Below are 17,090 nucleotides of genomic sequence, written 5' to 3'. Positions count from 1 at the left end.
TGACCTACAAGGTCCCTTCCAACTCTTGTTCTTATGAGCAGAGGGTTGGACTAGATGACCCAAACGGTCCCTTCCAACTCCTGTTCTTATGAGCAGATGACCTACAAGGCGCCTTCCAATTCTTGTTCTTGTGAGCAGAGGGTTGGACTAGATGACCTACAAGGCCCCTTCCAACTCTTGTTCTTATGAGCAGAGGGTTGGACTAGATGACCTAAACGGTCCCTTCCAACTCCTGTTCTTATGAGCAGATGACCTACAAGGCGCCTTCCAATTCTTGTTCTTGTGAGCAGAGGGTTGGACAAGATGACCTACAAGGCCCCTTCCAACTCTTGTTCTTATGAGCAGAGGGTTGGACTAGACGACCTCCAAGGCCCCTTCCAACTCTTGTTATGAGCAGAGGGTTGGACTAGATGACCACCAAGATTTCTTTCAACTGTTATTCTGAGTAGGGGGTTGGGGTAGATGACCTCCAAGGCCCCTTCCAACTCCTGTTCTCAGTAGGGGGTTGGACAAGATGACCTCTGAGACCCCTTCTAACCCGTTGTTTTTGAGCAGGGGGTTGGGCTAGATGACCTACAAGACCCCTTCCAATTCTTGTTCTTATGAGCAGAGGGTTGGACTAGATGACCTCCAAGGCCCCTTCCAATTCTTGTTCTTATGAGCAGAGGGTTGGACTAGATGACCTCCAAGGTCCCTTCCAACTCTTGTTCTTATGAGCAGAGGGTTGGACTAGATGACCTCCAAGATTTCTTTCAACTCCTGTTATTCTGAGTAGAGGGTTGGGGTAGATGACCTCTGAGACCCCTTCCAACCCGTTGTTTTTCTGAGCAGGGGGCTGGGCTAGATGACCTCCAGGGCCCCTTCCAACACATTCTATGTGTTGTATTGCACCCGGTGCCGCTGTGTTGGTCCCCGCAAATCCTTGGATGTTGATAAACTACAATCCGTGGTTAGTTTTGTGTGACCCCCCCCCCCGATTGCGGTTTACGCACGTTGCGAAACAAAAGGGTGGGGGGCGGGCGTCCTTTCCCCTCGGCCCGGCAGCGCTGCGAGCGCCTTTAAGCCCCGCTGGGGACTACAACGCCCATCCCAACCGAGCGCAGGAAGCAATGAGGGGCGTTGTAATCATCCCCAGGCTCCCAGCGGGGGCGGCCTCGTCACGTGATGCCCGCGCCTGCCGTGGGCGAGACGGCCAGCGCCACGTGACCATTCCTCTCCTCTGACGTCAGTCACATGACGGGACGTTGCACATCCCTCTCCCTTCCTTTGCCGTGTCCTTCCGCGACGTTTGAGCGGAAGCCGCCTTTCCAAAGGGAAGGGGCGCTTTGGGAGCGGGCCGCTCCATCCATACCCCCCGGCCTCTTTTTTCCCTTCGAGTCCCGCCGTTTGGCGTCCCGTTGGAGCCCTTTTTGCCGCGGCGGCGGCTCGGCGGACTACTTTGTTTTTGGTGTATCACGCGGGCACGCAGAGATACGCAGCGCCCGCTGACGTCACGCGCCCGAGGGGAGGGGCGGGGCCTGAGCCAAGCGTTCGGGGAAAAAACACGGCTTTCCCTCCCGGGAATCCGGGCCATCGTCGATTCCCGAAGCGCTTCCAGGATCCTCGCGCCATCCGAACCAACAAAACAGAGCCGGCGGCGCCCGTTGGAGGCTCGAGAGCCGTTCGGTGGGCGTGGCCGCGCCTCGCCGGGACTCCTTCCCCCGCTCCCCCGCCCCTCGGATCGCTGCGCCGCGTCGGTCTCCCGCGCATGCGCGTTGATTGGGTGCAGAGGCCTTTTTTGTCGGTCCTCCGCGTCGCTTCCTCCGTTTTTCGGTGCCGTCGCCATGAAGTTCGTCTACAAGGAAGAGCACCCGTTCGAGAAGCGCCGCTCCGAGGGGGAGAAGATCCGGAAGAAGTACCGGACAGGGTCCCGGTGAGTCTCTAGGGAGACGCGCACTCCCCCCGCTCCCCGGAAGTCTCTTTTGAGGGTGTCCGGACTTTCCCGGACAGGGCTTCCTTCCCCTTTCCTCACTCTCCCGCCTTTTTTCCCCCCCCCCACGTCAGGTCATCGTGGAAAAAGCCCCCAAGGCCCGAATAGGGGACCTGGATAAGAAGAAGTACCTGGTGCCCTCCGACCTCACAGGTGAGAGGAGACCCGGACAGGTGGATGGGGGGGGGGGAGGAGAGGCTCATTGGGGGGGGAGGGGGGGCGAGCTTGTTCAAGGGGATTTGCCCCCAGGCCATGGGAGACCTTCCCCCCCTTTTAAGGGTCCCTCTCCCCCCACTCCGTTTTGTGGCGCTCCCTCCTGTGTGACTTGGCTCTCCTCTTGGTGCCCTTTCCCCCAGTGGGCCAGTTTTACTTCCTCATCCGGAAAAGAATCCACCTGCGGGCCGAGGACGCCCTTTTCTTCTTCGTCAACAACGTCATCCCCCCCACCAGTGCCACCATGGGGCAGCTCTACCAAGTGAGTCTTCTCTCCCCCCCACTTTCACCAACCGCCTTTTCTAGAGAAAGAGAGAGGAGGAGAAAGGAGAGGTAGACAGAGAAAGAGGAGGAAAGGGAGAGAAAGAGGAGATGGAGAGAGGAGAAAAAGGAGAAAGAGGACAGGAGAAGGAGAGAGGAGGAAAAGGAGGGAAGATTTAGCCTCAAATAGTTGGTCAACCTCAGTAAACAACACATTGGCAAAAGATAAAAGGGAAAAAAAACATGGAGAAAATGAAGGCTTGAGAGAAACCCCAACCTCTTAGCCAGGTTGAGTTCCCATCCACCCTCAATCTTCCTGCTAAAAATCTATTCTGATTTATACTTTATTTATTTGGCCTGGGAGATATGCAAGGAGTTTGTCACCTGTACACAAGCCAGTGTCCTTTCCAAACAGCAGAATTGTATAACAAGGAAAACTCGGCATACTTCCAAAACTGCTTATTATCTCTTTTATTCATTATTAAACATGAAACTCAGTCAACATTTAAAAATGTATCACAAAGTAATTGATAAGGGTTGCTGCCAGCATCCCAGGTATCGACCAAGCACTTTCAAAATGGCAGAATAATACTACAAGTAAAAAGGAAAACTCGTTGCACTTCCAAAACTAATTACTATTTAACATTAGGAATAATAACACAAGCGTGCAGCCAAATAAAAAGAAAGCAGCAAAAACCTATAAAAGGGGTAAATAGTAACCCTTATTGTGATAGTTTACGGTTTCCTGCTATTTTTGACTAGGTTGCGTCAGTTTCCCAATAAAGTAAAACCCAACTCTGGGTGGGAAAAAGGTTGATGGGAGCTGTAGTCTTTGGGACTGAGAGAGTAGGTCAGCAGGTGTATTTGTTGAGCGGGTTGGGTTTCTGGGGAAGGGGCTTCAGACCACCTCTCAACCCTGCTAGTCACACAGGTGATTTATTTGGGGGTGGAGGGAGTGCCTTTGACTTCCTCAAGATAAGGCCGTGTGTAAATTTTACAAATCTTATTATGGTTAGTTGGGTGGCTTGATGCTTTGATCTAACAGCATCTCCCCTCCCCATTTCAGGAACACCACGAGGAGGATTTCTTCCTTTATATCGCCTACAGCGACGAGAGCGTTTATGGCACCATGTAAGACCCTGAAGTCCACTGGCTGCCGCCGAGGGCACGCGTCTTCACCAAGGGACCTGCACTTTCTGTTGTTACTTGTTAATTTTGTTTAAAAAGGTTGTGTTTTTCTTTTTCTTTTTTTTTGCTTCAGGAAAATGGGGGGGGGGTTCTTTCTCTCTTTCCCCCCCCCCACTCCCCACCCTTTAATTTCTGGCTGTGAATCTTTAACTCTCTTCCTCTTTTAACTCCTTCCCTCCTTTCGGTTTTCTTTTTGAGGTTGGTTGTGGCTAAAATTAAAATACCTCCTCCCTTGCATCGTCCCCTATGTGCTTGATTGCTTTCTTTTCTCTCCTTTTCTTTCTTTCTTTTTTTCCTCTGTTGAAAAAGGTCATCTGGAATTTCTCTCCAAAAGCAACAAGGGAAACAAACCCCCCTCTCTCTGTTTTCGGTTTTCTTTTCTTTTATTTTTTTCCTTCACCACGCACCCCAAGTTTTGCTTTTTTTGTCCGGGAGGCGTGTTCGCCTGGCAAGACTTCTGTAAACCAGTGTTTTCGGGGATGGGAAACAAACGCAAATTAAAACAAAACCAAAAAAAAAGTTATATAAAAGAGAACGTGTCAGACTCTGGAGAATTATTTTATTGTCGATGTGTTTGGTTTTTTTTAAAATATGGCGACCGACATTGCAAAAAAATCTGGGACAGCTGAGTTGAATAAGGAAGGGGGAAAGGGATGGGAAAGAATGTCCGGTCCAGCGTTTTCTCAACACATTGGAATAAGATTACTTTCTTGTCCTTGCAACTCCTACAACGAAATCAAACACCATCTTCAGGGCTTATCATGACCATGACCATGAAAATAATGACAACCACACATCCTTCACCAACACTGCAGAGTTCAGAAGAGAGCTCCTGCCCTTGGATAGAAGCTGTTTTTCAGCCCATTTGTCCTTGTTTTCATTCTCCTGCACCATCTGCCAGATAGCAATAGCTCAAAACAAAGGTGCCCGGGATAAGATAAATCTTTGAGAACGTCTTGAACTTTCTTAAGGCAGCTGGGGCGATAAAGCTCTTCCAAGGAGGGGAGAGGGCAACCCATGGTCGGAATTCCCCACCCCACATTCTGTTCCAGCCCTAGAAGGGGATTTGATGGTGCTGAGTCAAGCCTGAAGAACCTTCCAGAAGAGCGGCGGCTTTTAGTAAAAGGGAGAAGTGGGAGTTCAATGCAAACAGGTGTCCTCCCAAGCTGTGATCTCTAGCAGATGGAGAAAGCCAATTAGCAGAGGAGAGTCACCTTGGCAGGTGGGGGCTTTTAAGCCAGTGCCTCAAGGCTACATGGGTTTGATTGGCAGGTGAAGGGTACCCCCACTCCCAGGACTTGCATTGGGCCGCTCAAAGAGGCAACTTGTGGCCTTCCAACTCTCCCTGGCCTGCTTACTCTCTTGTGATCTCAGTACTCTAGGAAGCTATGATGGGGTTGGGGGGGAACAGGCAGGTTTTAATGGGGAATTCTAGGAGTTGGCAGTCCCACAAGTCTTGGAAGGTGCCAAGTCTGAGACCCTCCCCCCGCTCCCCGGGACAAGGAACCCGAAATTGCCTCTCTTAGCAAGTTTGATCCGCTCCCACCCCCCTTCTGATCTTTTGTACCATCCTAGTCTGGCTCTTGTGACCATTCTCTCTAACAAACCATCATTTGAGACTTTCAAGAAGAGATTGAACTCCCATCTGTCAGAAATGGTGTAGGGTCTCCTGCTTTGGGCCAGGTGGGTTGGGCTGGATGACCTCCAAGGACCCTTCCAACACCACTGTTTATTATTCTGTTATTCAGAAATTGTGGGAGCTTCATCCCTAAGAAGCTTTTCAAAAAGAGGCCAGCCTGCCATCTGTCAGAAAGGGTGTAGGCCTCCTGCTTTGGCAGGGGCGGTTGGGCTAGATGACCTCCAGGGTCCCTTCCAACTCTGATGAACTGTTATCTGTCAAAAAGCCGCGGGGGAGGGTTTCTCCCCTGTCTCGCCTGGCTCCTCGCCTTGGGGACTACAGACCCCGCGATCCACTCTCACCCGCGCGCCTTTCCCCCCCACCCCGCTTCCCACCCCCACGCCCGCGCCTTCCCCACGGGCCGAAAAGGCCGAGACCACATTACCCTGTCCTGCCTCGCGGGAGGAGGAGGGGGGAGGAGGGAGGAGAATGGTCGGGTTTGTTATTTTTTTCTTTTTAACGAAACCGCGCAAGCGCGGCGCGCGTGGCCCGCCGGGACCTGTAGTGCCGGCGGGACCCCCGTTGCGACTGGCGAGACTCCACCTCCCGAGGTGCACCGCGGCGAGGCATAAGCGGAGGGGAGGGGCGACCGCTACGAGTTTGCGGGAGGGAGGGAGGGAGGAGGAGGAGGAGGAGGGCGGCGGCGGCGGCGGCAGCAGCACCACCACCAGCAGCAGCAGAAGCAGCAGCAGCAGCAGCACCGGGCGAGGCGGCGGGAGCAGCGGCGGCGGCGGCGGCGGCTGGGCGAGTCCCCGGGGCCGGCCATGGCGGAGCCGAGCCCCGGAAGGTAGGGGAAAAGCCAGCCAGTTTGCGGGTGGGTCTGGAAACGAACGGGGTGGGGGGCTGCTTCGGGGCGCGGGGAAGACCCCCCAATCTGGTACGGGGTCCCCAGAGGGACGGGGGCGGCTGAGGAGGAAGCCGAGTCGGGGGAAAGTTGGGGAGCGGGGAGAGGTCGGAGAAGCTGCTGCTCCCCCGGGTTGGGGGTTGGGGGCGCTTTCTGGAGCGCCCTAAGGAAAGCCCCTCCCCTCTTAAACCTATGGGGGGTTTGGGGGTCTCTTCCAGCCTCCCCTCACACACGCGCCGGTGGAAGGGGAGGGGAAAGTTGCGGAGGGGGAGAAGCCGCTTCTCACCGGGTTGGGGGCGCTTTCTACAGCGCCTTAAGGAAAGCCCCTCCCCTCTTTAAACCTATAGGGGGCTTGGGGGTCTCCTTCCAGCCTCCCCCTCACACACACGCCGGTGGAAGGGGAGGGGAAAGTTGCGGAGGGGGAGAAGCCGCTTCTCACCGGGTTGGGGGAGCTTTCTGGACCGCTCTAAGGAAAGCCCCCTCCCTCTTTAAATCTTTGGGGGGGCTGAGGAGGGGTCTCCCACCAGCCTTCCCTTCCCCACGCGGGTGGAATGGAGGGGAAGTTGTGGGGGGAGGAGAAGCCGCTTCTCGCCGGGTTGGGGGGCGCTTTCTGAGCCCCCTCCCCTCTTTAAACCTGTGTGGAGGGCTTTGGGGGTGGGGTGGGTCTCCTGCCAGCCCCCTCCCCCGGACGGGCGAAAGGCTGAGGAAAGGGGTGGGTGGGGGGGGAAACGAGGAGTCAGGAGCCCCTCCCCGCAATGCTAGGAGTAGGTGGGTGGTCGGAGGGGGGGGGCTTCTCCTTGGAGTGCATGTGGTTTTTGGAGGGGGTCTCTTCTTCTCCCTCCGCTTTGTGCGGCGCTTTCTTTCTCTTCCCCCCGTTCCGTCCGTCCTCGGGGTGGGCTGCAATGGGAGGGGGCAGTCGAGAAGAGGCTTCTCCTTCCAACCTCACCCCCTTCTCAATATAACCCCCTCCTCTTTTTTTGTTCCGTCTCACCCCTCTCCGTTTTTTTCCCCCTCCAGATCCCCTTCGAGCCCCAAAGCCGAGACGCAGGTAAAGAGGAGAGAAACGTGTGGAGGGAGGGGGGCGGGAAGAAGGGGGAAAGAAAGTTTTTGGGTGGGGAGGGGGCTCCCTTCCTGGGGTGGAGGGGAGGGAGGGGGCTCCTCTTGCTCTCAGGGTGTTGTTGGAAGGGGGGCCTTTTCCTCCCTCCCTTCTCTCCCCCCCACCACCTTCCAACTTTCAACATCGCAGCATGTGCTCCGGATGGAAGCAACACCCCCCTCTCTCTCTCTCTCTAGCCACCCTACCCGCCTATTTTTTTGTGTGGGGGGGTGGATGGAAGGAGCACATGGAGAAAGAAAAAAAAGGGGCTTTCCAAGCCGTGCATGCATGCCCCCCTCGCTCCCTACTTTGGAGACTCCCACCTCTTTGAAACAGACCAAAGCAGGCAGGAGAGGGAGGAATGGAGGAGGGGTCCTTTTGCAAGCAAGTCCTCGTTTAACGTCCTTTCCTTGGAAACCCCTCCCTTCCCCCCCACAAAAAAATTCCTTTTCCTTACCAGCCTCCGGAAAAGCGGCAGCGCACCATCGAAGACTTCAACAAATTTTGCAGCTTCGTCCTGAGTTATGCCGGGTACATCCCCTCCAAAGAGGTGAGCGATTGGGGGGGGGCGGGGGGGAGTGTAGTTTCTTATTTTGGGGAGGGAGGAGGGGGTTTGGAAAGAAATCGCCCCTTCCTCTAAATCACATGTGCATGCGATTGGAAGTCTGCATGCATGGCAGAGCAAGCGAGCAAGCAATGCTTCCTAGCTGGGTTAAATAGATATCATCCCTCCCCCCCCCCCCACACCAAGGCACGGGAAGGAGGAGGGTGGGGGGTCTTCTTGGGGTGCTCCTGAGCCGCCCCGTTTTTGCATTGGAAGCCCCTCTGCCCCAGGGAAGGGCTCTCTCCCTTCTCTCCTCCTTTCCCATGCTGCTTTTTGGGAAGGCTTCCCCAGCAGGAACTGCAACTCCCAGCCTCCTCGGAAGCCATTTCAAGGCCGACGCGGCCAGGCGGTGCATGCTGGGAGATGTAGGCAGTCTCTGCCGCCGCCGCCGCCTCCACCACCCTTTGCCCAAAAGCCAGCCTGGGTAGGCTTGGGCAGGGCTTTGAAAGCGCCCAGTTGCATCTTGGGAAGGGTAGTTCTTGGCCACCAACCCTCTGGGAGAGTGGTGCATCTTGGGAAGGGTAGTTCTTGCCCCCCTGCAGCTGAGCTGGGCATTACAACTGGTGTGGAAGCTGTATTGGGATTATTGGCCGTTTGCTTGCCCCCTGCCCCCCCCACAACAACAACCTTAGATGTTGCTAAGCCGGCTTGTTTCCCAGAACATAGCTTAAACCTTCTGCGTCTTTCGTGAAGCAGGTTGCAAATCCTTGGTTACCTCTACTGGTTGTTTTAATCCCAGTTAAATATTAGACAGTTAAATGCTCACAGGGGCTGCCAATAAACTTTAGATACATTGGGAATTTTATTTTTTTGTTAAGCCGTGGTTTGTGGGCTGCTGGCTTCAAAATCACGGTTATCCAGATGTTATCAAAATTTACTGGAAATTGAGGAGGAAAGTTTATTCCAGGTGTTTCCAAACGTGACCCCTTTAAGACGGGTGGACTTCAACTCCCAGAATTCCCCAATCAACCATCCCTGTTCTTTTTTCCCTCCTCCTTCCTAGAGTGGAGAGATTGAAGAGGAAGGGATGACAAGAGAGTAAGCAGGCATAGAGAATTGAAGTCTAGCTAAGCTGGCTGGGGAATTCTGGGAGCTGGAGTCCACAAGTCTTAAATCAGGAGTCTCTAACCTTGGCCCCTTTAAGCCTGGTGGACTTCAACTCCCAGAATCCCCCCATTCAACCATCCCTGTTGTTCTTTTTTTCCCTCCTCCTCCTTCCTAGAGCGGAGAGATTGCAGAGGAAGGGATGACAAGGAGAGGAAGCAGGCAGAGAGAGTTGAAGTCTAGCTAAGCTGGCTGGGGAATTCTGGGAGTTGAAGTCCACAGGTATTAAAGGGGCCACTGCTTTATTACAACTCACTACTGGACCCGGCTATGAAACCATACGAGGATTTTAAAAGGGAAGCAAAAATTAGTCCCGATGAATAACGTAGGAGATTTTTCCTTTACAAAGCTTGCCGCTTCTGCGTCCCGTTTTTAGAAGTCCTAATTGCAGTTCACCTTGGCGAAATGAAATAACTGGTGGAATTGCAGGGCGACAACAGTCGCGATGCAAGAGAAACGAAAGGGAAGCCCAACAGAATTTTGGGGGGTTTCCCAGAGACATTACACTGGAAGGGGCCACGGGGGAAAGTGGAAGAGTTGTCGAGGGGGGGGGCCAAACCATTGTACGCACTCATAGAATGTAAATTGGGGGGGGGGGGAAACAGCTCAAAATAAAATCAATGCCTGAAGGGGCTGTATTTTTTTGTTTAAATGTTTTTTACAAATGTTCTATTGTACTTTACTAATTTATCTGATGTGCTTTATCTATAAATCGTAAGGCATAGGGCGCATGGCTAAAAGGAGCATGTAATATTAATGGCATGTATATGGTGTATTTTGCAAATGGGGAGGAACTGATATATGTGGGTTGCAGGTTGAGTTTTGAAATAACGTTGCTTCTCGAGATCCTATGTATTAATATCTTAACAACCCCATAATCCCTTGTGGGTCGGAATCTGGGCAACTGAATGGAGCTAGCATAGTGTTTACTGGCTGGATGCCCTTCCTATCACCAGGGTGGAGTTATATTTGGCAGATATATCCTCATCGTGCCCAGAGAGAGAAATATCAGCCTCTACCTGGGATCGAACTCGCAGCCTCCTGATTGTGAGGTGAGAGCTCCACCTCTAGGCCACTGTACCACTCCGGTTTTATGTCTTAATATCTAGGCCATTTATCTGATTAAGCGCAGCGTTTGTTCATTGGGAGGGGGGAAAATCTGCTTTTTCTCCCCGTTGTCCTCAACTTAGGACCCCAAATTGAGCTCAAGATTTCTGCAGTTGTTCAGGGAGCGTTGACCCCATTTTACAACCAAGTTGCAGCAATTGTTAAGTTAGCGGCGTGGCTGTAAAGAGACGCAAAAGGGGATCACGTGTCCCTGGGATGTTGCAACCGTCATAAATAGGAGTCGGTTGCCAAATGCTTAAATTTTGAACCTGTGACGATGGGGATACTGTATCGGTCGTAAGTGTGTGAAAACTGGTCCTAAGTCCCTTTTTTTCAGCGTGTTGTACCTTCAGTCGCTAAAGGAACTGTTGTAAGTCGAGGTGTCATGCCCTTGTCAGAATCAGACTGGGAAGCAGCTGATGGGGTGGGGGCTCCGTCGGAGGAAACTGGGGAAGGGCACAGTTTGGCTGGGCAGAGCAGTGGAGAGGTAGAACAAGGGAAAGGGGGCTCAGAGGAAGACCCAGGCCCACCCTCTCTTCATCCTAAGGCATGCAGGAAGGAACGGAGAAGGGAGCAGCGTGGGTTGGGTGTCTTACGGGGGAGGGAAGGGCCCTGATTCCCTTCATTACCTACAGCTGGGAAACACCATGTATAAAAGAGGGAAGCTGTGCACAGCAAGCAAATGTGACTTTATCTTGTCTCGTGGTGGCTTATCTGTGTTCCTGGCGTCTTCCCAACTGTGCTTTCAAGACTGAATGTCCTTCTGCCCTGTCAAACTAATTACTTCAATTTGGTTTGTTTGGACTTTAAGTTACAGTTTGTGTTGACCATGTTTTGGACTGAATTTTCTGCAGTCAAAAGGCTGTTCCTGGGGGAGTTTTTCTCCAGCCAAAAGGTAATCTGGACATTGGAGGCAAAGTTGGAAGAGACTCCTACTGATTATGTGACTGGATTGCCTTTGTGCCACGCCCCTCTGGGTCATCACATGACTGCCTGTCCTGCCATCAAAACCTGCTCCTATTTGTGTTGGGACAAGACCTTCTCTTTCCCAGAATCTGGACTCGTGCGTTAATCCGAGGTGGGATAAGGGCTAATCTTGCCTTTTGTCTTCCCGGCAGGAGAATGACTGGACACCGTCCAGCTCCAACTCGCCGCTGCGTCCGGAGAGCGTAGTGGATAGCGATGGCTGGGAATCCACGCAGTCGGACCTGCACACCATCGAGACCTTCGTCAAGAAGGCCAAGTCGTCGAAGAAGAAAGCCGCCTTCCGGCGCTTGAAATCCGACAGCTCCTTGCTGGAGAAGATGAAGTTGAAGGACTCCCTTTTCGACCTGGACCCGGTGGGGAAGCAGCCGCCTCCGCTCGCCGGGCCCAAAGTCCCCGCCGATCGGAAGAAGGACAAGCGGAACCGGAAGGCTGCCTTGGAAGCTGGGGCTGCCATGCGCAACCGGAGCGAGGCGCTGGGCGAGAAGCGCTCACGCATCAAAAAGAGCAAGAAGCGGAAGTTGAAACGGCCGGAGCGCAGCGAGAAGCCGAAATACAAAACCTCCGTGAGCGAGACAGACTCGGAGGAGGAGGAGGAGGAAGAAGACGAGGAGGAAGAGGAAGAGGAGGAGGACGGAGCGGTTCCTCTGCGGCCGGGTGGGGAGGAGGAGGAGGGGGGGGCGGCCACGGCACTGGTCTCGGCCCAGGCGCCGCCGGAGCTGCTGGCAACCGATTTCCCCATTAAGCTGGAGGACACGGAAGGGAAGGAGGGTATCAGCCCGGAGACCAGCCAGGATGGGGAAGGAAGCTCCAGCGAAGGCGAGATGAGGGTCATGGATGAGGACATCATGGTGGAATCAGGTGAGATCACACACACACACATACAGAGACACACACAGACACACACACTGCCTCTCGGGAGGGTTCGGATTCGCCTGTCAGGGATTCTCCTTTCCGTGTCGTCCTCTTTCTTACGTTGGCGGAACGATCATTTTTGAGTTTAGTTCTTTTTTTAGAGACCGGGTTAGAAACTGGGAGAGCGGGAGTTCTAGTCCTGCCTTAGCAATGAAAGCTAGCTGGGTGACTTTTGGGCCAATGAGCAGTTAATGACAGTTGATTTCTAATCCCGCTTTTAACGCACGAAAGCAAGGTGAGTGACTTTGGCCCAGTCACCAGGAGATGGGGAGTTCTAGTCCTGCTTTAGGTATGGCAGCCAACTTGGTGACTTTGGGCCAATCACCTGGAGATGGTGAGTTCTAGTCCCACCGTAGGCGTGAAAGCCAGCTGGGGGACTTTTAGCCGATCACCAAGAGATTGGGAGTTCTAGTCCTGCTTTAGGTATGAAAGCCAACTTGGTGACTTTGGGCCAATCACCAGGAGACGGTGAGTTCTAGTCCTGCCTAAGGTATGAAAACCAACTGAACGACTGGCTCAGTCACTAGGAGATGGGGAGTTCTAGTCCCACCTTAGGCATGAAAACCAGCTGGGTAACTTTAGCCCAATCACCAGGAGACGGGGAGTTCTAGTCCCGCTTTGGTCACGAAAGCCAATCCTTCTCCCTCTCTCCGACTAACCCACCTTACAGGGTTGTTGTGGTGGAGAAAATAGGAGGGAGGAAGAAGGCTTAAATATATTTGCGACTTAAATCATTCACATAAAGGAATAAAGGCAGGATAACACACACACACACACACACACACACACACACACACACACACAGCCCGCAAGCAGGAGACCCTACTACACCATTTCTGTCAGATGGGCAGTCCAGTCTCTTCTTGAAAGCCTCCAGGGATGAAGCTCCCACAACCTCAGCAATAAGATCCATCATTAATAGATTAACAGAGTTGGAAGGAACCTTGGAGGTCATCTAGTCCAACCCCCCCCCTACCCAAGCAGAGACCCTACACCATATTTCTGACAAATGGCTGTCCAGTTTCTTTTTCTTGAAACAGCTTCCACGTATCTGTTTTGAAACTTGGAGAGACTCTTAAAACTTAAGGACCAAAAGCCATTAAGTCGACCTGTTGAATTTTCAGGACTGCAGGCCGTCCTCATCCTTATGCAAGTCTAATCATTAGGGGAATTTTGCCCTGTTTTACGACCTACCTTGCCACGGTCGTTCAGCGAATGGCCACAGTTGTTAAATCACCGACACTGTTTTTAAGTGAATCTGACTTTGCTTGTCAGAAGGTCGCAAAAGGGAAATCATTACTGCAACAGCCATAAGTACATGCCAGTTGCCAAGCCTCTCAATTTTGATCACGTGACTCTGATTATCTGTTATCTGAGGTCTTCTTCACCATTCACCAACCCCTTCACCATTTCTTAAATGAATTTTTATTTTATTTTATATTTACAATAATTCCATCTTTCATTTCAAACCATGTGTGGACTGGGTGCCTATGTCTTGTGTTAACCATTATAATTCTTTTCTTACCAATATAGCAATCCATTTTCTTATATAACTTATTTAATATATCTATTTTTTAAAAAACAATCTTAACTTATTTCTCTATATATTCATCTACTCCGTTTTAATTTGCTTTACTTCCCAACCATTGATAAAAATGAGTCTAATACCATACATAATATTCCATTTCTCGTTTTTCTTTAGTTACCAAGGTTAACCTATTCCCCTCTGTGTCAGGTTTCCAAGCGAGGACATCCATTTCGAAAAGAAAAGAGCAACGTTCCATCTTCCAAAACAAATTTCTTTTATTTAGGAAGCAAAAGTCACATTCCCCCATAGAAGCAAACCAACGTTGCCTGATGTTATCCATCTTTACCTCCAAGTCTCAGAAGGGTCAGATTTCATTCCCACGGGAACGAGAACCTCCTAGCCTAAACAACTGTCTCTATCTCCACTCCTCCCACCTAAGGAATGTGGCAAGGCCAAAACTTCCCCCACCATAACCACCAAAGAGAAAGAAAATGAATATATAAGACTAAATAAAATAGCTATGCAGAGGTCAATTGCAGGCTTGACATTCTGCACATTCAAATGTTTTCTCAGTTACTTTTCCCTCTATCGGTGTCTTGTCACTTTTCCAATTCTGAGCAAATAACAATTCCTTGAAATACCATTTTCATACAAACAGCAGTCTAGTCCCTGAGCGCAGTCTGCCTAGGCAGATAACACATTTTCTGAAATGTCTCAGTGCTTCATAGAATAGAATAGAAATAGGAATAGAATAGAAATAAGGAGAAGGGAAGAGAATAATGGACTGAAAGAATGGAATAGAATAAAAATAAGAATGAAATAGAATAGAAATAAGGGTAGAAAGTAATAGAAGAGAAGAGAAATAAGAATAGAATGGAAATTAGAATAGAAAAAAGAATAGAATAGAATTCTTTATTGGACAAGTGTGATTGTACACACAAGGAATTTGTCTTTGGTGCAAATACTCTATGCATAAAAGATACATTCAAGAGTCCCGAATCACAGGTACAGCACTTAATAATAGTCTTAGAGGGTACAATAAGCAGTCAAATCATACCAGGAAACAGTCAATATAAATTGTAAGGACACAAGCGACAAAGTTACAGTCATACAGTCCCAAGTGGGAGAAGATGGGTGAAAGGAAGGATGGGAGGATTAATAGTAATTGTAGTGCAGACTTAGTCAATAGTTGAACAGTGTTGAGGGAATTATTTGTTTAGCAGAGAGATAGCATTTTGGGTGGGGGGAATTGACCTTGTGCCTAGTTGTTCTGGTGTGCAATGCTCTGTAGCATCCTTTTAAGGGCAGGAGTTGAAACAGTTTATGTCCAGGATGCGAGGGTCTGTAGATATTTTCACAGCCCTCTTTTGGACTCGTGCAGCATACGGGTCCTCCATGGAAGGCAGGTTAGTAGCCATTGTTTTTTCTGGCGTCCGTATCTGTCCCGTTGGGTTGCAGAACCGAACCAGACAGCGATAGAGGTGCAGATGACAGACTCAATCCTTCCTCTGTAATTCTTTTGGGGGTGGAGGTGGGAGGCTGCCTTTCTCAACGCCCCCTTTTTTTGCTTCTTTTCCAGGCGACGACTCGTGGGACCTCATCACCTGCTACTGCCAGAAGCCCTTCGCTGGGCGGCCCATGATCGAATGCAACCAGTGCGGCACCTGGATCCACCTCTCCTGCGCCAAGATCAAGAAGACCAATGTCCCTGACATTTTCTTTTGCCAGAAATGCAAAGAAAGCTCGCGGAAGCAGGCGCCGCCGGCCCCTCAGCCCCCCATGGCACTCAGCGCGACGGCCCCGCCAGGGTCGCGGGCAGGCGGAGGGGAACCCTAGCACAGGAGTTGGGGTGGGGGTGGCCTGTGGCTCTCGGGCTTTCTGTCCCTGTAGAGGGAGGGGAAAATAAAAACCAGACTCTGGACAGGGAGCATAGAGAGAAAGGGGAGGATGCCGTGGTTGGGAATACCGGGGGCCCGAAAACGTGGTGGCAGGCCAGCGGAAGTGGCAACGGTAACGACTCCGGCGCTCGGTCGATCCTGGCTAGGCTGCAGCGGACCCCTCCTTGGCCTTAAACCCCACCCCACCCCAGCCCTCTCTCCTGCTCGGGGGTGAGGGCTCGTTCGGGCGTTCAGCCGATCGGGAAGGTCCTGTGTCCACTCTTGGGGCCTCCGGCCATAGCGGGGAGGTATTAACACAGAGTCTTTCGGTTCCCTTTTGAATTCTCTTCTTCCTCTTGTCCTGCTCCACCACCACCCACCACCACCACCTTCTTCTTCTTTGTAAATAGAAGACAAAAAAAGAGTTTTCGTTTTTTTTTGTTTTTCCTTTCCTTTTCCTGGTTTCTTTCCACACACATACACACCCCCTGGGCTCAGTTGGTTTCACTGGTGGGAAGGTTTTAAAGCACCCCCAGGTTGCGGTCCTGAATAATTTTTTCTTGCGGACTCTGTTTGAAACCTCCGTTGATATTTTGTTTTTTTGTCCCCGGCGGGGATCTGAGAAGGCCAAAGGGGCAACCCCGAGCTTTCTTTGGTTGCGCCCTCAAGAGGAGCGCAACTTGACTTTGTTCCTGTCCCCCCACCCCACTTCATAGGGAGGGGGGCAGTGGCCCCTTTTGAGACCGGTGGACTCCAACTCCCAGAATTCCCCAAGGCGACTTCGCTAAGATTTCAACTCCGCCTGCAATCTCTCCGCCAAGCAGGCCAGCGGGAATGGGGAATTCTGGGAGTCGAAGTCCACAGGACTTAAAAGGGGCCCCCCTCCACTTGGGAGACCACCAGCCCTGGTTCAAACCAATGGAGAGGAGGAGGGGGGGATTTCTTTGATCCCTCTCCCCCACCTACATCTCATGTTGACCGGACCTTCTGAGGGTGGGCAGGAGCGAGATAGGCGACTGGCCAGTTTTTTGTGGGGGGTGGAAGGAGAAGTTGGGCCAGGCCATTCTTCCCTCCCCCCTTTTTTTGTTAAAATATTTTCAGAGGTGTACATGGCAGAGTTTTCGACTGTAAATAAAGAGACGTAGACCCCTTTGCAAGTTTCTACAGCGGCCTCGGCTCTTCCTTGATGTTATATTTTATTTGGGGGTTGGAGGGGGAGAATAAGCAGGTAGACTGCCCTTCCGCGGGAGGCTTACTTCCGGCCGCGCAAGCGCCCTCGTGAGGCGTGACGCCCGCTTGACGATGCAGGTGCTCACTTCCGGTGGCGTCTCCCGCCCACCACTAGCTTGGCCATGTGACCCTGCACGAGCGAGAGGGCGGTTGGACGGCCATCGGGGCGTGGTCTTGCGTGAGGGCGGTGAGGGGATTCTGGAAAGGGGCAATAGAGTGGCGCGTGTGACGCATGCGCAGTAAAGAAATAGCCGGTGTATTTCATGTGCGCCGGAGGTAGGGCAAACGGGTGCCTTAAGCAGGAAGCGAGTATCTGACGCATGCGCACTGAGAGGTTGCTGTAGGGCGACACTCCGGGGCGGAGTGTTGCCTGAGCGCATATGCGCAGGAGGGCGAGACGGAGAGGAGGGCGGAGTCGTGTAATTGACGCAGAGTGAGGGCAGTAGGACGACTCTCTGGGGCGGAGTGTTGCTCAGACGCATGCGCGCTGCA

General features: G+C 52.1%; 2 protein-coding genes and 1 long non-coding RNA gene across 3 annotated transcripts; 2 read left to right on the top strand and 1 right to left on the bottom strand.

Moving 5' to 3' along the window:
• Window positions 1-1,738: 1,738 nt before the first annotated feature.
• GABARAP (GABA type A receptor-associated protein) lies at window positions 1,739-4,166 on the top strand. Its single transcript, XM_026723123.2, is given in 5 exon segments — window positions 1,739-1,893; window positions 1,896-1,912; window positions 2,044-2,122; window positions 2,326-2,444; window positions 3,510-4,166. Coding segments are annotated over 5 exon segments (354 nt in total). The 5' UTR covers window positions 1,739-1,823; the 3' UTR covers window positions 3,579-4,166.
• Window positions 3,740-7,810, bottom strand: LOC148124381 (uncharacterized). The gene is made up of 2 exons (XR_015740203.1): window positions 7,707-7,810; window positions 3,740-4,356 (listed from the first exon to the last, which is right to left on the bottom strand). It is a non-coding gene; the product is annotated as an uncharacterized LOC148124381 (long non-coding RNA).
• On the top strand, window positions 5,935-16,529 carry PHF23 (PHD finger protein 23). The gene is made up of 5 exons (XM_087916905.1): window positions 5,935-6,096; window positions 7,171-7,201; window positions 7,710-7,799; window positions 11,183-11,909; window positions 15,071-16,529. The coding sequence occupies exons 1-5, from the start codon at window positions 6,074-6,076 to the stop codon at window positions 15,325-15,327; spliced, it is 1,128 nt and encodes a 375-aa protein (XP_087773031.1). The 5' UTR covers window positions 5,935-6,073; the 3' UTR covers window positions 15,328-16,529.
• Window positions 16,530-17,090: the final 561 nt, after the last annotated feature.

The sequence above is a fragment of the Pseudonaja textilis genome, chromosome Z, assembly GCF_049901715.1.
Source record: "Pseudonaja textilis isolate UNSWEBS1 chromosome Z, rPseTex1.2, whole genome shotgun sequence".
In the NCBI taxonomy this organism is placed as follows: Eukaryota; Metazoa; Chordata; class Lepidosauria; order Squamata; family Elapidae; genus Pseudonaja; species Pseudonaja textilis.
Note: the sequence above shows the minus strand (reverse complement) of the source record. Positions and strands in the feature narration are given on the sequence as shown.